Below are 26,033 nucleotides of genomic sequence, written 5' to 3' on the forward strand. Positions count from 1 at the left end.
AATAGGAAAAGTGTTGGGTCGTGTTTAAGCTCCAACTTCCCCCTCTCGTGTGACGCTTCGGGCCTTCGGCCCTGCGCGGAACTCGGCCTTCGGCCTTCGCAAGCCTGGACGCTTCGCTCATCAAGACAGTTGACTTGGTATGGTAGAACGCTTGGAAGCACCCCATTCACGCAGCTCGGCCTTCAGCCTCGCGTTTTGAGAGTCGGGGTGGAAGCTCCGGGCCTTCGGCATTCCGCTGGGGTCGGCCTTCGGTCTCCCGGCCTGAAACTCGCCCTTCGGGTTCGCTTAACCTACTTGGAAATTTGTGTCCGCCGCCATTTTAGATTTTTTCAAAAAATTTTTTTGACATGGTAATCTTGGGCCTTTAGGCTCACCGCATGCCAAATCTCAGTGCGCTCGGACTAACTTGAAAAATTAAAAAAAAAGTCGGCCATTTTGTTTTTTTTTAATGTAGTTTGTTTTGTCTCGGGGCTCTCTATGATATTTGGTCGAGCACCCCCCACCTATCACGCGTCTTTTAAAAGTTGCCATACAAACAAACAACAAGAATATTGACCAATGTTCGAATCCCGGTTATGTATGATAGATTAAAAAAAAATTTAATGCCATTATTATTAAATCTAAAATCGAAGCCATGGTTCCTAAGAACAGATTTCGCTATCTCTCATAGTTTCTGACTTCCCCATACTGACCCATTTGGATTGATCACCCTGTATAGATTAAAATCGATTTTATTTGATGTGTACAAAACGCGAGAGTTTAAAGTGGCGTTCTACGAAAAAGGTACCTTACGGCGGCTGGCGCTTACGTCGCATAGCACCGCAAAAATATTGGAGCGACGTTAATAATAGCGTAAGCGCCAACCGCCTTAAGGTACCTTTAGCCGTGGGATGTCACAATTATGTTTAGTAACTCTTAACTAACTATGTTATACTATTATTAAAAGGAAATGAGAGAAAAAGAAAACACATTAAATTAAATAAATTTAAAAATAAACATATTACTTATAATTACTAAAGATATCTACTTTTGAACTGGCAAACATTAACACAATTAAAATGGCTCCAATATGCACAGATATTTATGGTCCCATAGATAATGGACCGGTCCATTTACACATGATTGGGTCTTAATGGTACTCTATCAATTGCCAATTCTGAGGGGACAAGTGCCAAGTCTTTGTGAAACGTTACTTGGACAAGGTTGTATTTTACTTAGTTCGCAAATGAAAATGGACTTTATGGCTTTGATTTTAAGGTAACATTAACTTTGAGGTTATAGTTAGACACGTTGGTAAAGAAATATGGACTTCATAGGCTTGGATTTAAGGTAATATTTAGCATGAAAGAATCAGTGCCCATTCATAACGGAAATAGTAAGGACGTATCAAGACAAAGCGATATGGATAATATCTTAGTATCAATAATTAATACTTATCAGTAATTAATGTAAATTATTACGTAAAGACTAAGAGAAGGACGATCAATAAAGGAATATCAAGGAAAATTCTACTCTGTTGTATCTAAATGGAGCGTCTCAACTATGAACTGTCGCCCGCCTTATTTCTGGACCGATACGACCAAAAAGCTTTATCCTTTTAAACGCCGGAAACGCGGTGTAAAATTTGTAACACTAGTGGAGACTAGTGTTACAAATTTTGACACAAAATCCTTTCTCCTGTAAAATTACAAAAATGGCACTAACAGTGTTAAGAATGACTCAAGTCAAACCGGGCCGTGCCCGGGCGCTTACTTTTCTATGACATGACAGCGCCGGAAGCTCCGGCCCAGACACGGCCCGGTCTAAGATGAGTCATACTATGCCTCACAGGTACGAAAATACTGAACAAAACGTACCTACTCATGCATGAATATAATAATAAATAAACGCCAAGCAAACATTTTTCAAGTACTATTGAACTTTTAGATATTGACAATAAATCGTAAAATCCCGAACATAACCTGCAATGTACGATAAAAAGACCGCGCAGACATTTTCAAGATTTGTTGTTCGATACATTTAAATTTAACGACAGCATTCGATTTTATTATCTGTCGAAGAGCTAAATCATTGGCTTTCGTCTACAAATAAATGGAACGTAAATAAATACGATGTTTTCCTAAGATCGAACCTTGGCGTTAAATCCGAGATGGAAGATTACCAAACAGTTACATAAACTTTGTATTTTCGTTAGATACCGCGAGCAGAATAAGGACGTCATTCCGATTTCAAATTTAGAACAAAAATGGGGACCAATGAGGACGCGTGAATTTAAAGAAACAGTGCTGATTGGTTGTTTCACGTGTGTTTCAACACTTATTCTGACTATAAATTGTTACAAACTACTTCTTAATGCGCTATTTTTTTAGTCTTAATACTGACGTGTAGAAGATAGCCTATAAGCTGAGCTAACATAATAATATACTTGTATCGATTACATTTCATTAAAGAGTCAAAAGGCCCTCTACGTGTAGACTTCGGCTCCGCGCACGCCTCCCAAAGGTCCGGAACACCCTTGTTCCGCGATGGGAACGACATACTTAATTAGTTTTATCTTAAAATAATTCCTAAGAGCGTACTTAAGAGGTGAAAGCTAGCAAAGTGAGTGCTTAACGACATCTACGCAAACGTGACAAGATTCGAACTTTAAAATACATCAAAAATTTGCTAAAGATACGATATGGATTTGATATGTCCGTATCAAAAATTACGTTTTTGTTTGAAGAAACGTCACTTTTGACACTGATATATCCGAATTCCGAGCCATATAGTATCTTTTGCAAATTCTTGACGTATTTTAAAGTTCGAATCAGGCCGATAGTCGTAGAGAGAGGAGAGTCGCCATACTATGTGTCTGAGCGGACAAGGTGTTCACAAATATCTAAACGAGTATCAATTCATTTTGTACTAAACAGAAACGTTTTCAAACGATACCGCAATGCCCCACTAAGGCGCATAATAAAGGATATGGTATCCCGGAGCTGCGAGTTCATATATCTACATCAGAAACAGGGATTTACTAACTTTTCCTTTATTTCTAGCTAAGTCTCAATTGACTATCAATACGTTAAAATGTATGTGCAGATATATTTAAGCATCTTTGCCGCTACGATATATCTGAACCACTAGTGTAAATTTCATTCGCTAGCGTGACGTGCGTGCGTTCTATTTTTGTATGGGATTTTGAACAGCGCGCCTTGGAAACTCAAAATTCCATACAAAATGGTGGTGGGCAAACTTTCTTCATGGGGGGCCAGAAAGTTTAGAAAATTTAAGTGGAGGGCGAGAATTGTAGCCTTAATTTATTTTGGTTTGAGATAATCGTGGGCCAAATCCATATACCTAGGTACTAATTATTTCATAGGACCGGCGGCGGGCCGGATAAAATCCATTGGCGGGAGATGGCCCGCGGGCCGTACTTTGCTCACCACTGCTTAACGCCAACGTCACGTCACGCTATCGAATGAAATTTACATTAAGGGTACTGATGGCGAAGTACATTACAAACTCAAGCCTGTTAACGACTTTTCAGTACAGTTATGTTCATGTTAACCCGATAATCAGTTTTACCGCCATTTTATGTGTTCCGCGCAGTAATAACAGTTAAAACAGTATTTCGTAACGGATTAAATTATGTAATAACCGTTATTTTGTTGACTCTTCATTTTATGAATAACAAACAGTGAATTTGTAATTGTTGTTGATATTGGAAATTGTAAATATTTGCAGTTTAGGTATTATTTAATTTTGCGTACCTACATATTATTGACACAGCCCTGTTTATATTGATTATGAAGTGGTATATTTAGGATTTGGTTATATTTCTGCGTGCAGGTGTAAGATAAGCATTGTATCATATACATAAAAGGTTAAAATAAATATTTTTTATTATATTTTTTATTTTACACAGATTGACTAAGTCTCAGAGTAAGGTTTGTGTTGTGGGCACTTGATGTAATAGATGCCTACTTCGCAGGCAGGGCCGCTACCGACTAGGCTAGGAGGCCGTCAATATACCTATAATATTCTAGGACAAAATAAAATTTATTTATAAACGAAACGAAAACGAAATGTATTAATGAACGAAATAATAAAACTTTTGAGATGTCTGCAACGTCCACAATCAAAGGAAATACTTACAACTGTATTATTATTTCTTATAAAAATATTGCCATAATATCGTGTTAAAAAGGTTTTGCATTCGATATACGAGTAAGAAATACGAGAAATTCTCTCGCGCCCCGACATTCGATGTGCTTCAAATAGGAATCCCTATTCGTATGGCGCATTATATTCGATGCCAAATGCCAAAACCACATGATGAGTCAAATATAAATATCGTAATTATTCTAATTTTTTTATACAAATATAAGTACGTTACCTTACCACCAAATAAGGGAAAGTTATAATAATTATACCTGTATTATTTTTTTAATTCATTCTATATATAGTTTTTGATACTCATGCTTTTATCGCTGACTGTACTTTCATAGGCAACTAATACTCATCATGACTATTGTAACAAACCCAAACACAATAAAGTTGTGTTTATCACAGAGTTCCTTCGGCAATCTCGCGTGGCGATCATGAGATCAACTCGATAGTAAGGTACAATAATATTGCAATGCCACCCAACTTACATAATATACCTAGGCAAAGTATGTGAAGTTTCATTTATTCGAAATAAAAAACCGGACAAGTGCGAGTCGGACTCGCCCACCGAGGGTTCTGTACTTTTTAGTATCTGTTGTTAAAGTGGCAACAGAAATACATCAACTATCACCGTTCATGAGATAGAGCCTGATGACAGACAAACGGACAGACAGACGGACAGCGGAGTCTGCAAAAAAAAGCTTGAAAGATTTGACCCGAACAAACATATTACAAACTAACATTGCAAGTTAAATAAAAGCTTGTAAAATTAAATGTTTCGGACGAGACTTGAACTTGAAGTAAATTAGTATTTCTTTGTGAAATATAACCGGCGCGATTCGGGAAATGAATTAGAGATGCACTAGATATGAAATAATAAAGATATGTGACGTTCCACGGCAAAAGATACCATTGCCCCGGCTGAATATTGGAGCGGCGTCAATAATAGCGTAAGCGCCAGCTGCCATAAGGTACCTTTTGCCGTGGAACGTCACATATCTTTACTATTTCATATCTAGTGCATGTCTAATTCATTTCCTGAATCGCGCCGAATCTTGCTTCCCACTTTCTCAGACAGGAAAGTACAATTTTCTGGCCGCATGGCTGTTGCAGATGGCAAAATAAACGTGTCAAACCTTTTCGCTCGAGTAAATCATTTTCCACGTATCTGTGCCCTAAATGTTGTTTTGAGTGAGTTTATATTCTACTTTTTGCCATATGAGAAGGGTTATGATTTTTAGTGTTGCAAAGACATGCATTGACTACCTCTCAAGCACTACCCATATAACCATTCCAGTCGCAGAATCATCAAAGTGGTAACTAAATGTCAGATGTGTCGTAACAGAGTCCACACAATGTGTCTAGAATTGTTTCGAAACAAAGTGTCGTCGCCGTGTCTACACTTTTCCGTAACAAGGTGTCGACACATTTGTGTGCACTTTGCGTGCGGTTTGCGACTAAATCTGACAGCAAATTTGTGACAGCAAATGTCAATATAAAATACCTCTTGAAAACCAAGGTTTGTCAAACTACTATTAGTGTCTCGTGTGCTCGTAAGTAATTCTTGTAAGTCTTCATGGGCGATGCAAATGATAATAATCGACCATAACCATATAAACACCCAACACCCGTCAACATTTTACAGAAAAGTTTTTAAAGAAATGCAATAAGCTACTTAGGTCAGCCAACGAATGCTCCAAAAAGTTGTAGAGGGAAATGCTCGGAACACAATTTTTGACTCTGTAACTTGGTTTGGACAAGTTAGGAGGTGAACATATCAAAAGTCCCCGGCCGTAGCCCTTGAGCGGGGGGAAGAGAGGGGGCTTTGAAGGTCCCATTTTCCGGTTTTTCGATTATATCTCGGAAACTATGCATTTTAGCGACATGGCCACTTATACAAAATGAAAGTTAATTTAATTTTTTACAAGTTTATTCAGTAAATTTTTTCGATATGTTGAATAGTTTTTGAGATATCCGCTCTTGAAAGTTTATTTGTTTATTTAGGGCTCTCAATTTTATCTTGATATATCTACATCAGTGAAGGTGCTAGGCCGTGTATGGTATCGTTTTCGTATAAATCTGGGTTGCTGAATCCATTTAAGGTATCACATTGACACCATTCCACAAAATTAAATTAAATCTTTCTCAAAAAACGGAATCCTTATAGGATCACTCGTGCGTCTGTATGTCTGTCCGTCTGAATACACAAAATAGTTCTTTACCTATAGATGACAGGAAAACCTATTAGAAATGTGCAGTCAAGCGCGAGTCGGACTTAATGTACGGAACCCTTAATACGCGAGTCCGACTCGCACTTGGCCGGTTTTTTTTAAACTCCTCTTGACGCTTAACCGCTGAACCGATTTCGTTGAAATTTGGTATAGAAATAGTTTGCGTCCCGGAACAGGACATAGGATAGATCTTATAACCAAAATCATCTTTTGAAGGTGTGAAAAGTGGCGTGGAAATTTGTACGGGAAATCAATAACCGCTGAACCGATTTATATTAAATTTGGGATCTACATCTTTGATTTAGTTAAAAATTATAAAAAAAAACATGACTTCGAACCTAAACTTAAACAGTATTAACTTCAAGAAGTCAATTCTGAATTCCCCCCTACACCTCATTTCACACCTTTAAAGGATGATTTTTGAGATAACTTATTATGTCCTGTCTCGGGACTCAAAATATATGTGTACTAAATTTACATTAAAACTGTTCAGCAGTTTAAGCGTGAAGAGGAGTTTAAAAGAAAGTAAGTTTATATGTTTTTACTTTGGAATGGTGTCAATGTGATACCATAACTAAATTTGGTACTGCGAATTTATACGAAAACGATACCAAACATGGCCTCGTAGCTTTACTGTTGTAGAAGTCAAAATAAAATTGAGAGCCCTAAATTCTTATTACTTGACCAAACTTGTGTAGAAGGAAAAGGAAAAATAAAAGTCTTCGGCAGGAATATAAGACACAAATATATATTTTTTTTTTGCGTTACTATTTCAATCATCAAATATAAAAATACCTTGATTATATTATTCTAGTGAGATCCTCATAGATAAACAATAGTTATTTGTTTTACAAGGGGGCGAAGTTGTTGTTTAACCGCTCGTGCTAATATTGATACCCGAGCAAGTGAAAGATTCCAAAATTGAACCACAAGCGTAGCGAGTAGTTCTAAAAATGGAATCTTGAGCGTTGCGAGGGTTTCAAAGCACGAGGATTAAACAAAATTTGCCCCCGAGTGAAACACAACATTTTTCACCACACCAACCCGAAGCAAATATTAAATGTAAAATATCAAACCAAATCAAATCCAAGTGAATGTTATTAAATATGTATCATCCAAAATCATCATTTAAAAGTCAATTCTACCACCAAACTAATAAGAAAACAACTCAAAATTTGCATTTGATTACTTTGCCTCACGAATAAAATGCAACTTTGCTATCAGTTTTTGAAGTGCAAAGTAAGCCTTTCGGAGCTGGTGTGGTGAAAAAACATTTACTTAAAAAATTACAAGGTCGAAATGTCACGGAACTTGTGAGAGTAATATGTGAAAAATAAAAACTTTTATGACAAAAAAATCTGGACACAATATAAGAAGCATCCAATTGCGTCGAGGCATCATCTGTATTTTTGCTTGTTTCATTACCTCCTCGCTTCTTTTTTTGTACTTTGTATTCTGTAGCAATTTGTTAGGTCTGAAAATAAAGATAAGTTGCGTCGTCACGGATGTCGATTTATAGGTTTTAGGGAGTGCAGAATTCGAAAACGATGATCATTTTATAATCCAAGATGGCGGCTACGTATTTTGTCATAAAAGTCGTCAATGAATATCGTTTTATAGGTTTTAGGAAGTGCCGATTTCGAAAATGATGACCAGTTTGGAGTCCAAGATGTGATAAAAGTCGTCATGGATATCGTTTTATAGGTTTTAGGGAGTGCAGAATTCGAAAATGATGACCATTTTGGATTCCAAGATGTCTGCGGTGCACTTTGTCATATAAGCCGTCATAGATGTTGATTTATAAGTGTTAGGAAGAGCAGATTTCGAAAATGATGACCATGACCAACAAAACGACATCCATGTCGACTTTTAACATAGTGCATGGCCGCCATCTTGGATTCCAAAATAGTTATAATTTTCAAAATCTGCGCTCCCTAAAACCTATAAAACGACAGCCATGACGACTTTTATGACATAGTGCATGGCCACCATTTTGTAATCCAAAATGGTCATCATTTTCTAAATCTGCGCCCCCCAAAACCTATAAAACGACACCCATGACGACTTTTATGACATAGTGCATGGCCGCCATTTTGGATTCCAAAATGGCCATCATTTTCGAAATCTGCGTCCCCTAAAACCTATAAAACGACATCCATGACGACTTTTATGACATAGTGCATGGCCGCCATTTTGGAATCCAAAATGGTCATCGTTTTCGAAATCTGCGCCCCCTAAAACCTATAAAACGACACCCATGACGACTTTTATGACATAGTGCATGGCCGCCTACTTGGAATCCAAAATGGTCATCGTTTTCGAAATCTGCGCCCCCTAAAACCTATAAAACGACACCCATGACGACTTTTATGACATAGTGCATGGCCACCATTTTGTAATCCAAAATGGTCATCATTTTCTAAATCTGCGCCCCCCAAAACCTATAAAACGACACCCATGACGACTTTTATGACATAGTGCATGGCCGCCATTTTGGATTTCAAAATGGTCATTATTTTCTAAATCGGGGCCCCCTAAAACCTATAAAACGACATCCATGACGACTTTTATGGCATAGTGCATGGCCGCCATTTTGGATTCCAAAATGGTCATCATTTTCAAAATTGGGGCCCCCTAAAACGTATAAAACGACATCCATGACGACTTTTATGACACAGTGCATGGCCGCCATTTTGGATTCCAAAATGGTCATCATTTTCGAAATCGGCACTCCCTAAAACCTATAAATCGACACCCATCTCGACTTTTATGACAAAGTGTTTGGCTACCATCTGCATGCAAGACATTTCTTTTATTTTTACGTACAAAAAAGGCCCCCTGTCAACTTCCAACCGAGATTTAATCGATAATTTATTCAATTAATGTTCAGATTAATTCAATTTCAATCTATGTTAGGTCGACTAAAGTAATCGTGATTAAAATTTGAGGATTAACTTTTTTTATTCCATTAATTAGTCGAATAAACAGTTAATCTATTAAGTCCCATCTCTGACCACGGCATTTTTACACTTTGAGAATATCTGAAAACAAATGAACACAAGGAGCCATTTTGCAAATCCAGTAACTTTGTTATTAATTTTGACAGCGCGTGTCATGTGTCTACACAGAGTCGACACAAAGTCGAAACATTTGCGACTACTTTGTGACTGCAATATTTCTCAGCCTTAAACCATATTTATACATCATAATTAACAAGTTTCGTAGTATGTAAAGCGTTATTTCTGTTATTTAAGTATAGTATACGCATCGAAGTAATAAAAATGCACCAAATAATATATTTATGAACACAGGCACTGAGAAGTAAACAATTTCATTTCCGGCTAAACTAAAACAATGTGGTGGCGCGTTGATTATATTACACTTAGTTTATCAAATCACTCGAGCAGTTTAATTCCCCATAATAATTTAAGTCCTATTGTAATATAAATGCAAACAATATATAATTACGTCTTGTAATCCGTTTTAGAGGTGGCGTATTAATGTCACTTATTTTTATTTAAGCATTTTTCCATCTGACAGGAACAAAATGAACGAATGAACGAATGATTTTGGCATAAAGTAGTCGCAAACCCGAAACAATGTGTGCACACGGCGACCACACTTTATGTCACTTTGTGTCATGTGTCGACCCTTCCCCATTTCTGGTAACTGTGTCGACACGGCGACGACTCTGCGACTGGAATTGTGACCGAAACAGACGGTGTCGACACAAGATGTGTCAACACCGCGTCGTAACGGCGACTAGAAATGGTTGTATGGGTAATTTGTTTAATAATTAGCTATAATTATATCCATGATATCCATCGCTTAACTCAGCGGCTGTTCAGAAGTTATTATATACTCGTACATAGGTACCGGGTGTGGCCTGTAACACGAGCAAATAATTAAACCATAGATTGTACTCCTCAAACGGTGACACTTTTGTTCAACAACTTTTAAAAATTATGAAGCATATGTATAGAGTCCCTAATTTTCATACAAAATAAATATTATCTTCAATGGACGCCATCGCCACGCCATATCATTGTGATTGACGTTGCTTGTCACGCCTTAAACATAACAAAATTCGCAATACATTGCTTCTTAAATAGAATAAACTTTAAAGTGTATTAAAAATCAAATCACAAGTTATTTTTAAAAGTTGCTGAACAAATGTTGGTCAGTATGAGGAGGTCAGTATGGGCATTCACCCCCCAAAAAAGGGGGAGGCCTATGTTCAGCAGTGGACGTCTTATGGCTGAGATGATGATGATGAGGAGTATAGCCCACAGTTTAATTTTTTGCTCGTATTACAGGCCACACCCGGTATAACTCCTTTACAGTTAAATATTTATTTGCCAGAGTGAAAATGATTTGTACGATTTAACATTTTTAGGGTTCCGTACCCAAAGGGTAAAACGGGACCCTATTACTAAGACTTCGCTGTCCGTCCGTCCGTCCGTCCGTCTGTCACCAGGCTGTATCTCACGAACCGTGATAGCTAGACAGTTGAAATTTTCACAGATGATGTATTTCTGTTGCCGCTAACTATAACAACAAATACTAAAAACAGAATAAAATAAAGATTTAAATGGGGCTCCCATACAACAAACGTGATTTTTGACCAAAGTTAAGCAACGTCGGGAGGGGTCAGTACTTGGATGGGTGACCGTTTTCTTTTTGCTTTTTTTTGATTTTTTTTTGCATTATGGTACGGAACCCTTGGTGCGCGAGTCCGACTCGCACTTGCCCGGTTTTTTATCAATGGCGATAAATAGAAGCCACGATAAACATATCATGTAAAATTTGCAGTCAAGACACGTAATCTTACGAAAAGCCAAGCCCGAGTCGGTCTCGCCCACCGAGGGTTCCGTACTTTTTAGTATTTGTTGTTAAAGCGGCAACAGAAATACGTCATCTGTGAAAATTTCAAATTTCTATCACGGTTCGTGAGTTACAGCCTGGCGGACGGACGGACAGCGGAGTCTTAGTAATAGAATAGAATAGAATAGAATAGAATATCATTTATTTCAGTATAAGTACACAGTTATACAATACATACACAGAAAGAAAGGAAAATAAAAAATAACACTTATAACTAACTTGTACACTGTAACTATACCTACACTGAAAAAGGTGAACACTCAGCATAATGCCGGGTCCTACTGAAGTAGTACCTGACGCTGGTCTTCCGTGAACACCTGTAGGGAGCGTAGTTGGGCGCAGCTACCGGCTACAGTAGAGTTATTAAGATAAAACTATAGGTAACTAATAATTACGACAATAAATAGCGAAGCGACAATGAAGCAGTTGACATCAAGGGATAGTATGACTAGCATGGCCTACAAAGTGTTTCTTATATACATAATACAAATAAATAATATATACTCATCCTTTTCTTTTGGGTGCTAGTACTAGTGTAAGACAAAGATAGTATGATTCTCTCTGTCTATGATTGAAATGAAACAGACCTTTGACAAACTATAAATAGTAACAGTACCTACCTAAAATTCGAAATTACTTGTCTTGTTTACTCTGACACTACTCAGAGGCGTAACTAGGGGGGGGTTGGAGGGGGCAAGTGCCCCGGGCGCCGTCCAAGGGGGGGGCGCCAAAATGGGCAAAAGACTACCTCTCATCCTGGTAATCTGGCCCACAGCTCAGAAAAGCAAAGAGAAAGCCGATCTTTTAGGTACTCTTTTTTGCCTAGAACTCGACCTTAAAAGACGACGGTAGCGCCCTACCGCCCACCATCCTTCAGTGCGAATACTCTATGCCAGAAACTTCTATCAAGCAGAGGGATATTCGGTAGGAGTTGCTATGCTTTCATTTTATAAGGCGAGCGGGCCGAGTGCTTCAGAGAGTTCAGAGCTGTGTTCCGTGTTAGCGCGTCTTTTCCCTCAGGGGTCTCCTGTCGGGAAGTTACCATTTTATGGACAGTCCAAGAGACTACCTATGCAAATGGATCCCTAGCCCTTTGTCCGGCAGGCGCATATATACACCGTGAAATTTTAGTGGTTGTTTTCCCGCAACGAAATGATTCTGCTATCGATATACAGTCGATGTGTAATCTTTTTTTTAAATAAAGTTAAGAAATGCCAGATTTATAAATGTGTCGAACGAAACTCGAAAGTGACCTAACACCAGTAGTAGCACTGCAGTAGTACCTACCTAATTCTTTTGAGTGAATGAAACAAAATAACCTAAAAAGTAGTTCCATTTATTTTTCCTTCACACATTTTACGTGCAGTTAGTTTGCAGATCCTTAAAAGTAAACATAACAAGTTAAGATCAAGCTTTTAATGATCAAAAACTTACACAAACACTTAAACTTCCCGATACCGCAATAATTGTTCGAACTGCAATCCGCCACTTTCAATACACAATCACCTCTGCCCTGTGCATGTGCTAGCGTTTGAAACTGCCCGTGGTTAAGCAGCCGCTGTGTTGCGGCGACAATTGTTCGTCCGTGTGGAACTTGGGGGTTTAAAATCCCCCGAAGACGCAGCGACTGTAAATGGTCCGGTTCCGCGTACAGTCGCCGGGCGGCGTGGGAGTCGTAGTTAGCCCTAGCGTACAGCTGCACCATCGCGACGTACTCTAAATTAGAATATTCGTAATGTCGATCCATTTTACTAGAAATAGCAGTGATGACATTGACAGGATCTGTTATCACATTAGTTTAATAAGCGAAGAGGATGTAATTATTCGATTTACCAAAGTTGACACAACGTAATGGCAATCATCAAACTAATAAAAAGGTTTTAAGGAACAGTCTAAGTAAATTTTAATTTCAGTTGTCAAACAGTAAAGCACTCTAGCCTGTTACACAGTTTAAAACAGTAACATGTGCTTGTTTATTTGTTTATCTGTTTACAATATCGGGAACTGTCGTCGACTTGCAGTTTTAGTGTGTTACTATTGTTTTTCGCTTGTTCGAGTTTAGGTTATTTTTTTGTATTTTTTTTTTTGGAAAACAGTTTATTTATAAGTTTGTCTATCATAATTCGAAAGTACTACCGATAGCAAATCGCCCTGCCGCGGGAAAACAACCACTAAAATTTCACGGTGTATGAGCCGTAGTAGACGGAACCTACTCCAATAGCTGCTGCTGCATATCTGTGACATGTTGTCTATCGGACGACAGTAGGTACGGGGATTCCTATATAGGCTGGTTAAAAATAACTACATTCCCGTTGCCAGGGAGGTTTTGGGATTATACTGAGCAACTTTTACTACGGGACCAACCCCGAAATCTCAAAAAAAAAGTTTACCCTCCCATAGAAAATGGACCAACCAAAATGTATGAACCAGCCAAATTTTTTTTTCGCGACTGAGGGGTTGGTCCCATAGTAAAAGTTGCTCATTATAATCCCAGAACCTCCCTGGCAACGGGAATACAGTTATTTTTTAGCCACCCTGTATACAGGATGTTCTCTACCGCTCGTAGGTAAGTACAATGAGCTGTTGTCTGAAGAATTGTTTGACATGCTGCCTAGTTGCCAACGGTGACAGCTTGCCATCACTGCACCGCTCGCCGTATTAGGATAGGCAGAGTGTTTATCCTCACACCCTAGAGGCCTAGAACCTAAATGGTCGCGTACTGTGCGGTTTAAGAGGAATTCCTTCCACAGTGGTCGGGAGGAAATTTGTCGAAAAAAGGGAGCTCATTCCACAATAAATTGATTAAGTTCCTTTTTCTCGAGAGGCTACAGTATGGAGATCTCCAAAAAAGTGCATAAGGTTTAAAATGGTCGGCAACGCGCTTGTAACTCTTTTGGAGTGTAGACGTCCATATGATGCGGTGACCACTTACCATCAGGTGGGTCGTAAACATGTTACCCACCGATGTCACAGAATAAATAATAGTACTAGGTACAGAAGACTCACTCTCTAACAAAACGCGTCTGTCACGATCAGCGCAGATATGGCCGCTAGGTGGCGACAGCGCCACGCGCGGCTTATGGCAAACCCCAAAATTGGGGTCGAACGGATGGACTTTTAACTGCCTGTAGCAAAGCGACAACATCGCGGAGTGAGCCACGCCTGCCGATGTATTAAAAAAACACATATACACTGTATTGTCTAAATTAAAAGTAAATTTTAGTTAAAAAAAAAGTAACCCTTTTGTAGTTCATTTCGTTTGTGTGGGGGGGGGGGGGCGCAAATTTGGTGCCTGCCCCTGGCGCCATATCCTCTAGCTACGCCTCTGACACTACTTTCTGCTTAGATAGAAGATAACTTTTTAGTTTTACTTTAAAAGCTTGCAAGGAAGTTAATTGCTTGAAAGGTGGCGGTAGGTTGTTCCAGCATTTTGTGGCGGTGTACTTAAAACTGCCACGAAATGCTGCAGTTTTGTGTTTGGGACACATGAGAAGTGTAGATAACCTTTGGCGCTGCAAAAACCGGAGTTTCTCATGCAGGTATCGAGGTGCTTGAGATTTCACAATCCCGAACAGTAGGCAAGCAAAGTGGAGAGAGCGCCTAGATTCCATGTTCATGAGATCACTTCGGTTAAGATATGGAGTTATGTGAGTTCTTGGTGGAATTATAAAACAGTAACGTGCACAGGCATTTTGGACTCTCTGAATCACTTTCTTTGTGTGAGATAAGAGGCAGGGACCTACAACTGTGTCAGCATAGTTAAGTTTTGATAATATCAGTGATTCGCATAGAGTAATTCTGAGGTCTATGGATAAGTAATTCCGAACTTGGTACAGAATCTTGAGCCTATAGAAGCAGTTTTTAGCAACATCGCAAACATGATTGTGGAATCTTAAGTTTTCATCCATGATCACTCCCAGATTTTTAGCTTCTGTAACTTGTTCAATATTATTATCTCTTATTTTCAATTGTGGTACAAACTCATTAATTTTTTGCCTTTGTTTATTAGTGCCAATAACCATAAATTTAGATTTATTTGGATTTAAAACTAGGTTATTACGTAAGCACCAATCGGCTATGCGATTCAGGTCCCGATTAATGGCGTCTACCGCAACTAAGGTTTCACTGGGTTGACATGGCAAATATACTTGTAGATCGTCGGCGTAGATATGATAGCTACAATTCTTTAAACAGTGTACTATATCCGCGCTATACAGAATGAATAATATTGGCCCTAATATTGAGCCTTGTGGAACTCCCCGAGGAACAGGTGAGGCCACAGAACAGCTATAGGTACCACTTTCACTGCACAGTTCCACCTTTTGAGAACGGTCTTCTAAATAACTGGAAAACCATTTCAGGGCCACAGAGTCGAATCCATAGTAAGCAAGCTTGGATATAAGTAGGTTGTGATTAATTGTATCAAATGCACGCGAAAAGTCCAGTAAAGCCAATAAAGTTCCGTTTCCAAGGTCTGCCTCAGACAAAATGTCGTCGACGACATCTAAAAGTGCTGTCGCTGTACTACGACCTGCTCTAAACCCGGATTGTTTTTCAGGCAAGATCCCATTAGCATTAAGATACTCCGTTACTTGTTGACAAACGATTTTTTCAACTACTTTGGACAGAAATGGTAAAATGCTGATCGGTCTGAGATCCTTGTAATCAGCCGGGTTATTATTTTTAGGAATTGGTTTGATTCGTGCTTCCTTCCACATATCCGGAAAAACTCCAGTTTGGATAGACTTATTGACTAAAGCTGTAATAATTTTCAGGGTATGTGGTAGTGTCAGTATGATCATGTCACGTGATATTCCATCTGCACCTTGGGCATTTGACTTGATTTTCATGATAATTTTGGAAACAATAGTTTCATTCACCGGTTTTAGGCTAAATGAAGACGCGCCGAAGCGGTTAAATTCATAAAAGGTAAGTTCAGAGATCGCGACACTATCATTTCCTGGGAGAGTAAGGAAATGAGCATTGATTAAATTTGGGTCATTTAAATTGGGAGGAAGATTATACTGTTTTGAATTGAAGCTAACAATATCACGTTTAATATTTTTCCATAGTTGCCGAGGATTTTTTGAACTATTATTAATATTATGTTGGAAGTATGCCCTTTTTTCAGACCACAAAGCCTCATTTACGACACCTTTTAGTTGCTTGTAATACAGTTTATGGGAATCTAGTTTAGACGTGCGAAATTTAGAGTGGGCTTCATCTCTCAGTTTCATCATTTCCCTTACTGTAGGTGTTATCCATGGGTATCCTTGTTTTTTAATTAGGGATTTTCTAATTGGAGCATATGTGTCATAGATGTACAGTATGTATGCATTAAAAGCTTGGACAGAGTCGTTGATATTGTCGTTTAAAAGTCGATCCCAATTGACAGATTGAGTAAAAGCATTAAATTCATTCAAGGCGATATCTTTCAAAGGTCTGTACACTATAAACTTAGGCAACGGCTTGGGTTTTCTAACGCATAAGTTACAAGAGATAAATGCATGGCTGCTAAGATCTGGGACGTGATCAACCTTCAAGTTCGTAACGCTACAATTGCTACATATAAGATCTAAAATTGTCTCAGAGTGATCTGTGAAGTGAGTTGGGCTAGTAACATATTGATTGAGGCTCATATTGTGTAAAAAGCTTACCATTTTCTTAGTATTCGTTTCGTCAGTCGAGCTCATATTGATATTAAAATCACCCATGAGAACAGTATGATCAAATGTGGAGAAAGCACAAACGGATTCGGTCAATGCGTCTATAAAGGTATCTATATTTAACCACGGGGGGCGGTAAGCGGTACCGATCGCAAATTTCAGGCCGTTCAGCTTGATACTGATCCACATTTGTTCCACTAGCGGTGACTCTGGTGGATGTAGTTGTCGCGCGTAGATGCCAGAACGCAGGTAGAACCCGACGCCGCCGCCTCGTGTCCTGTCACCCGCGGGACGCGGTATGTGACGTAAGCGGTAACCCACCGGCATCGGCGCCCGGCCCCCCTCTCCCTGTCGCAACCAGGTTTCATTTATTGCCAGGATATCCACTCCGTGCCGCTCAAAAGCTACCATAAATTCCTCATGACGCGTTCCTAGTGAGCAAGGATTCAAAAGACCTACTTTCAAAAACTTATTAATTGCAAATTGTATAATATAAGAGTGTGAGATTTGTACGTACTTTAAATTTATCAGAAACCTTTTTAGAATAGTTACGTGCCGCAAATTGGTAAATATACGTACATTAATATTTTTAAGATATTGTATGCCATGATAATAACAAAAATACTCGAATTGATGTTTAAAATAGGACAAAGGCATAATTAAGTAACTTGCTTCATTTTCGCTCGTTGCTATATACTTGATTTTACATGAGTTTAGCGTTAAAAGACATTCATTGAACGTTTTAAAAAGAGGTATCAAATAGGAAAATATTGCAAGTAAATATACGTTATATAAAGCAATTGTAATTTTATTTACATGCGTGAGGTGCAATGAGTAGTAATAGTAATACGCATCGTTATATATATAGGGTCCATATAGTAATAAACCATTGAAATGATAAATTAGACATTGCTTTTCAAGGTAAATACATAATACGAGTACAGTAATTACATTCCAATTTTTAGGTCTCAAATATGTAAGTATTGCAAGAAAGTATAAAGACATTGTAATTGTATTCACATGCGTCAGATGCAATGAGTAGTAATAGCAAATCGCATCGTTATATTTATAAGGTCTATATAGTAATAATAAACCATTAAAATGACATTGCCTTTCGAGATAAATACATACGCGTTCAGTAATTACATTCCAATTTTCATGTAGGTGGTTACATACTTCACTTTGTCGAATTAAATCGGAGCTATTTCCTATCGGAGGCAGTAGGGACCACACCGAAAACACGTTGAATATCTTGCTCGGATTTGATATTAACAGCTTTGGTGTCAGTGTTGTCAGAGCGTTTCGCATAGATACGCCCCTCTCTCGTCCATACGAATTTCCAGTCAGAGGCTCTTCCCGCTTGTCGTGACATCCAGAAAAGTCTACGGTTACTTTTTGTTAACCGCTCATTGATGTAGATTGGCTGCGGAGTGTGCTCAGGCAGTCCTATATTTTGAGAGTCAATTCCGCGGCGTACTTTGGCGTTCCGGAGCATCTCGTCTCGAAGTGCGCGCCGAGCCAGCCGCACGGCCAGCGGCCGGGAGCGCGGCCGGGCGTCGGCCGCGGCCACGGCGCCGGCGCCAGGGGCTCGCGCGGGACCCACACGCTCTACACCGACAATATCCTGGGGCTCCAACTTTACGCCCAATTTTTGAGCTACGGTCTGGACTACGTGCGTAGTTGATTCTCCTGTATATTCAGGCACTCCCGAAATTTCTATATCGTTGAGAAGTAACGCCTGGTCCCTATCATTGATGTCTACTAGCAATTGATCGAGTCGGCACTGTATTTCTGATGTGTTAGGCTGACTTTTTTGGTTACTTTTTATAATATGTAACTCGGTGCTCAGGCGCTGGTTTTCAGATTCGAGTTCTTTCACTTTTTTATCGATTGTACGTATATCTAATCGGAAGCTTTTCAATTGTTCCTCCAAAAAATCCGTGGTTTCAGTGAATTCTTCTTTAATGTCTTTAATGGCGAGTTCAAATTCTTTTTTCATTTCACTGAAAATGTCTTGCTTAGTTGAGCTTAGTTTTGCATCTATTATACTTAAATCCTGTTTTACAGTAGCGAGTTTTGAGTCTAGCATGATGGAAAATGACTCCATAATATTCTTCATCGGGTACTCCATGGTAATGGTAGACCTATGATGATTATGCAATAGTAGGTCATCGACTGAGCTTACGTCTTGCTGAGATGCATCGCACATCGATATATCGGCGCCGGTCTGCGCAGGCGGCGATTGTTGATAGTGGCTGCGTACAGGAGTGTTGTCGCCCTTACGTCCACGCCCGAGCGTAATATTATTACACCGAGGACAGTGCCATTTGTGATCTCTTTCTTGCATTTTAGTTTTGTAATATTCTATAGGAATATTCAGACAATAGTAGTGGTACTGGTCTTTACACAGAGCGCACAACAATATCGTGTCTTCAGCGATTACCTCGTTACACGCTATACATGCCATTTTTATGTATCACTTGTATTCACAGTTTAAAATAAAGAATTCCAAATGCAATTCGCACGTCAAGCCACAGCTGCTCGTCCTTGACCGCGCACTTGTCAGCGTAAACCGTTCGGCGCGGTAGGCAGATTCACCACAAGATTAAAGCAATTGATTATCCTTGAATCACAGTTTGGTCTTAATAGACTATATTATATTCAGATCACAATTAGATTTGTCTCACTTTTGTCACAAATATTCGGTCGTTTTACAGTTTTTTCACAATATTATCGTAAAAAGTTAGCAGGAGCTCAATATAGTTAATGTTTACACCGCTAACGCCACATCTACCCTCCCACCTCCCCTCCCTACCCTCCCTAATAGGTCCCGTTTTACCATTTGGGTACGGAACCCTAAAAAATCTACTGTCTTTTAATGCTGCAAAGCTTACTTCACACCTTTAGATATAACTCATGTATTTTTCACATAAACATTTCACCAAATGGCTATGATTCAATATTTATTAGCATCACGAATAAACTAAGGTTATTCGGAAATAGATTCCTTTGATCTGACATGCCGATCAAATCTGTCCGACTGAGGTTTACTTTCCTTTACATTTGTGTTAATCAACAACCAACCTTATATTCTTTGCAATGTGATCTTTTATATTCGCACGTATAACTTTGCAGTTTACTTGCGTATACTTGCAGATCAATTCGAGTTTTATTTATTCGATTTGTTGCCGATATGATACTGATTTATCTGTGTCAAAAGATAGATCAGTACCATATCAGGAACAGTTCGAATACTTAATTAAAACTCGAATTGACCTGCTATATTTGATTTATGCGATATTAACTTAATGTTTCTAGTTTTAAAGGTGCAAAATGTTGAAAAGCGCTTTGGAATATTTTAGTACGTTTCGCATATATTTTAAGGTGTTAAATAGATTCTTTATACCTATGTATTTACTTTGCTAATTTTTACATAATGGATAAAGTAAATATTTGGCGAGTAGGAATACGATTTTAATGTTTCCTTGTGTCCTTGAACTGTTTTTATGTAGGTCAATTCGATCGCTGCTTTTAATGTCTATAATGTTATATTTATATCTTGATGTTTACATTATTTACAAACTTTGACCGACTTCAATAATATTGCAAGGAGGTAGAAAAAAACCGGACAAGTGCGAGTCGGACTCACCCACCGAGGATTCCGTACTTTTTAGTATTTGCTGTTATAGCGACAACAGAAATACATCGTCCGTGATAATTTCAACTGTCTAGCTATCACGGTTCATGAGATACACAGCGGTATTCGAACAATGAGATACGTCAAATACTAGATATTGAAACGATATGGATTAGATATGTCAGTGTCAAAATTGACATTTCTTCAAACAAAAACGTCACTTTTGGCACTTGTTTGACACTGACATATCTATTCCATATCGTTTCAATATCTAGTATTTGACGTATCTCATTGTTCGAATACGGCTGACAGCCTGGTGACAGACAGACGGACATGAGTCTTAGCAATAGGGTCCCGTTTTTACCCTTTGGATCTCTTCTTCTGAACTTCTTTGTCGTTATACTCTTTGCAGAGTGTCGTGGTCAACTGCTGATATTGCTTGTCATATGTCTTCTCGCCATTTTCCGCAGTTGGAGGTCATTCTGGCAAATGCGTACTATTGGGTACGGAACCCTAAAAACAGTATAAAAACCACAGTACCGTAAAATGGGGAATTAAATTGGAATACATTATTTTTGTAGCAGTAGCCTTATAATCCCTTCTCACCCCCCTCTCAAACCTTCTCTCCCCATTCATAACCCACCTCTCCCCGCGAAACCTACTCACCCCGTTTTACCGTACAAGATTTACCGCAAACTTTAATCTCGTTTACTTATACTAGTTACTCGTAAAGCCTTCTAGAGCCACTAAGGTCGTACAAATACGGCTGATTTGTAGCAAGTAATTCAATAGGAACGTAGCGACTGTAAAACCCTCCCAAAACTATCAAAGGAGACATTTGGATTTAAACACAGCCAACAGAGTCAGCCAAATCACTATGATAGTGCATATGATGCTACTTCACCGTACTGGTACTGGTACTATGATTTTTACATTCAATAAAATTTAATTTCTCTTCAAATGTAAATAATTACAAATAAATGCATTGTATATTATTTGAATATTAAGTAAAAAGATCAAGAGTATGTTTTTGTTATTAATTAGTATAATTTATTATTCCATTACACATTTCAAAGATCTTCATTATTTGATTTGTTTGTACCTACAAAATAGAGAAGTAGTTTCTATCACCTACGCTACAGAAATATTTAGCTACTACTTTTTGTGCAAAAAAAGACCTTTTTTGTTACAGCAAAGTAGCAGTACTGTAGGTAGTAAACTAACAGAAAATCGTAGCAGAATATATGTTAGTATTTTTAAGTATATCTACAGTAAGTTGTTTTCCTAAGCTCACCTGGACTATAACTGCGAAAATCGAAGTTCGCAAATTGCGGGCATCTTTCTATGCCACTCTAATTACGCCTTCATTGGAGTAAAACAGAAAGATCCCCGCAATTTTCAAACACCGGTTTTCGCGGTAGCCCCTCTGTGAAATGCAGTGATGTAGCTGATTTCCTGTCTGTGAAACTAAGAAATCGTAGCTGAATACTTAAAGCTCCTGAGTCACCGGATTCAACTTCATTTGATGCCTAAATGTTTTTTAAGAGGAAATTATTGCCGACGCGTCCTTTGAAGCCTAGGTTAGGTCTTAGGTATTTGACTTCGTTTCTTTTCGTCTCTATCGAGCTATTTGACATGGAAGAATAATAGAGACAATAGCGTCGTTTCGTTTTCTGCAAACGATTATTGATTCAGCTTGGCCATCGTCCGAGGCACACGCCACCGCTTAATGGCTCCTCTACACGATGGGCCAGCGCCGGCCACTCCAAGGGACGCATTTATGCGTTAGAGGGAAAGTGATATTGCTATCTCATTCTACCGCATGGCTGCGTCCCTTGGAGTGGCCGGCGCTGGCCCATCGTATAGAGGAGCCATTAAGTCCACTGCCATGCAGGTGGCTTGGCCCATGGTTCGACGACGGTGCCGCCCTTGGAAACACATCGATTGAAATCCCTTTTCTACCCTAAATTTTTCAATGTATATTCGCCTATGTATATCATTATACTTATGTTAAATGTTACAAATTATCACTTTATAGGTCCTCTGAGCCATAAGTACTCTCACGTAGACCAACATAGTGTGATTTCCAGTCACGAATTAATAAAATCTGATACTATTAGCCATCGGGCTCTATTTGAAAGCTACACACTATACCTATCTCGAAATGGCATCCTCTACCACTAACCACGAACAAAACTTTCAGTCCTGAATATAGTCTCCTTTTCTATACCTTTTCCTTCAGATACTTGATGTAGGTATTAAATAATAGAACTGTGAATCATTATTCTTTTATCTCAAAAAAATATACGCGACTCAGGCATTAAATTTTGCATATCTAAAGGTAGATTAGGGCCTCGAGTGATATAAGGTACTCGATTCTGAAAATAGACGATCGGGTCGTGAGGTTTTATCTGTGCAAACGGCTGGAGTGGGTCGTGGAATATTTGTGGATAAGTGGGTTTTTTGTTGTAGAAACGTGAACACTTCAATTGTGTAACGTTTTTTAGGGTTCCGTACACAAAGGGTAAAAATGGGACCCTATTACTAAGACTCCAATGTCCGTTTTTCTGTCACCAGGCTGTATACTCATGAATCGTGATAGCAAGACAGTTGAAATTTTCACAGATGATGTATTTCATAAAACAAAAGCGATTTTTAGCCGTTTTTGCGTAAGGCACTGGTCCCACCGCGAGCTAGTAAGCTATGAGCTATCGGCTATAAACACGAACAAAAGATAAGCACTCCCGTGTAAATAAAAGAGACACGGCGATATTTATAGCTCACCGCTGGACGAGTAACTATAAATATCGCCGTGTCTCTTTTATTTACACGGTAGTGCTTATATCTTTTGTTCGTGTTTATAGCCGATAGCTCATAGCTTACTAGCTCGCGGTGGGACCAGTGCCTAATGGTATGGAACCGTTCGTGCACGAGTCCGACTCACACTTGGCCGGTTTTTTTATGATAAATGAAGCAAACAAGCAGGATAATTTCATGGTACGAGTACCTAAGCAGTTACCGTCGTCCATGGATACCTGCAATACCAGTTGCAAGTGCGTTGCCGGCCTTTAGGATGGGAGTGCGCTCTTCTATTGAAGGGTTGAAAGTTATAGGCTGATCCGCAACCTTAGATATGAAACTTAGTTAAAACGAAAAAGAAATTTTAAAATGATGAAATATCTGTGGTGGGTCTGTGGCGAGTCATATTGTCAGACCTCTTGAAATATAATATAGTATATGATTATACCATTTATCTACGCGGCATTTATGAAAACTGCGCACATTTTGCCAAATATATCTTATAACAAATCCAAGTAAATGAAAAGAAATCAGTAAACACTTACGGCATTAAAGAGAGGCTGTTAACGCGGCGCCATTTGCATGAAAATAGATGCAGCCATTTTGAATCGCGACTGCGACGTCATAAAATGGCGCTGATGAAATTTTCTTTAGATGGACAGTTTGCGAGATTGCTAAGAAAGATATTGCCGTAATGAGTTTCAGTGTTTTTAAAAGATTATTCTCGTTAGTTAAAAAGGTTTAAGAGCTAAGTATATTGTTGAACATTCATCAAAAATACTTTAGTTCGATTGTGTTAAAACAGGTTTTTTTTCCGCTGATACCTACGTGCTATCATTTTTTTTAATAACACGGTGGTGGTGGGAAACAAGCATGCCGCCCGCCTGATAGTAAGTAAAGGGGTTGCGTTACAGTATACAGCATAACTGTAAAGGTATCCAATGGATGATAATAATTATCATAACACAAACCTTTAGAGTAAGTACAGTCAAGTGTAAAAATATGGATGCACGCATCATACTCAAAAACATGGTCCATAGCTCTCATGTCAGCGAATTAAGAACTATGTGACATATTTTTGAGTAAGTTATATGCACCCATATTTTTACGCTTCAATGTACCTACATACTGTAGGTAGGTACAGTCAGCAGCAAAGATTACTGACCCCCCCTGCATATAAATTTGTTTGCAGAAGGAGTCAGCTATATCTGCAGCTGACTGTACCTTTAGATAGGTGTACCCTTTTAGTATTATGCTGATAGCGGGCATATTTACTACCATCACACAAGTAAATCTAACAACAAACCCAAGAAACAAAAAGTAAATTAGTAGCCATTTACGGTAATAAAGAGACGTTAATGCGCCGCCATTTGCATGGAAGATGCAGCCATTTTGAATCGCTACTGTGACGTCATAAAATGGCGCTGGTAGGATGACAGAGGCCATTTTATTTTTAAGCCAAGAGAGTTTGTTGGGGTGCTTAATAGTGACAGGAAAAATAGGTTCAAATTATTCAAAGCGGAATTTATGAATAAAAAATAATATCTTATTATTGTAAGATATTATCTCTACTATTTCATATCTAGTTAATCTCTAATTCATTTCTCGAAACGCGCCGATTATTTGATATTCTATTAGTAAAATCGCGTTAAAAAAAGCAGTGTGTATCGTCTTCTATTCCTGACCCGAGTAACATTTGCATTCATATAAAAAACCTTTTTTTCTGCTCTTGGCAGTTAAAATGGCTGGCACAGATTTTCCTGGTGTAAATTTATCGTTTAACTTATTTCTTTGTGCATTGCAAATTGGGTTGAGATTGTACACCATACTTTTCTGCGTGAATTATCAAGATTTGAATAAATATAAAAACTTTTCCATTTTTTTTATGAAATAATTTTTGTCCCAGGTCTTCTTCGTGTTTTCTCAGTCTTAAAGGTTGGCTTTATATTCATGCCCTTTTTAATAATATCACGTCGGTGGCAAACAAGCATACGACTCGCCTGATAGTAAACAGTCACACCTATAGATGTCTGCAACTCCAGAGGTGTTACATGCGCTTTGCCTTTTACTTTAAAAACCTGTACACTTCTTTTTAGGGTTCCATACCCCATAGGGTAAAAACGGGACCTTATTACTAAGACTCCACTGTCCGTCTGTCTGTCACCAGGCTGTATCTCATAAACCGTGATAGACAGTTGAAATTTTCACAGATGATGTATTTCTCTTGCCACTTAGGACAACAAATACAAAAACTAAAAAAGTCTGTCATGGTCCATAAGATACAGCCTGGAGACAGATAGACGGGCAGTGGAGTCTTAGTAATAGGGCCCCGTTTTTACTGTTTGGGTACGGAACCCTAAAAACAAAAACAAATTGCAGCAGCCTTTAAACAAATTGGTCACGCGGCACCTGCTAGCGAAATGGATGGGATCATACTCGACTGTGACAGCTCATCCATATTGAAATGCTATACGGCGCAGTCAGTCGTTTTAGTATTGATACGTTCGTGTTTCTATATCTTCTGTGCGTTATCCCGGCATTTTGCCACGGTTCATGGGAGCCTGGGGTCCGCTTAACGAGTAATCCCAAAAATTTACATAGACTCTACGAGTAGCTTCCAACCCAGAGGAAAGGAAACCGGACTAATCCCAACAAAGCCTAGTT

At 38.7% G+C, this 26,033-nt stretch overlaps 1 protein-coding gene across 1 annotated transcript; it reads right to left on the reverse strand.

Moving 5' to 3' along the window:
* Positions 1 to 18,134: 18,134 nt before the first annotated feature.
* Positions 18,135 to 19,064, reverse strand: LOC134672904 (uncharacterized). The gene has a single exon (XM_063530854.1). The coding sequence runs from the start codon at positions 19,062 to 19,064 to the stop codon at positions 18,135 to 18,137; it is 930 nt and encodes a 309-aa protein (XP_063386924.1).
* Between the last annotated feature and the right edge of the window lie 6,969 nt (positions 19,065 to 26,033).

This window comes from Cydia fagiglandana, chromosome 17 (assembly GCF_963556715.1).
Source record: "Cydia fagiglandana chromosome 17, ilCydFagi1.1, whole genome shotgun sequence".
NCBI lineage: Eukaryota > Metazoa > Arthropoda > Insecta > Lepidoptera > Tortricidae > Cydia > Cydia fagiglandana.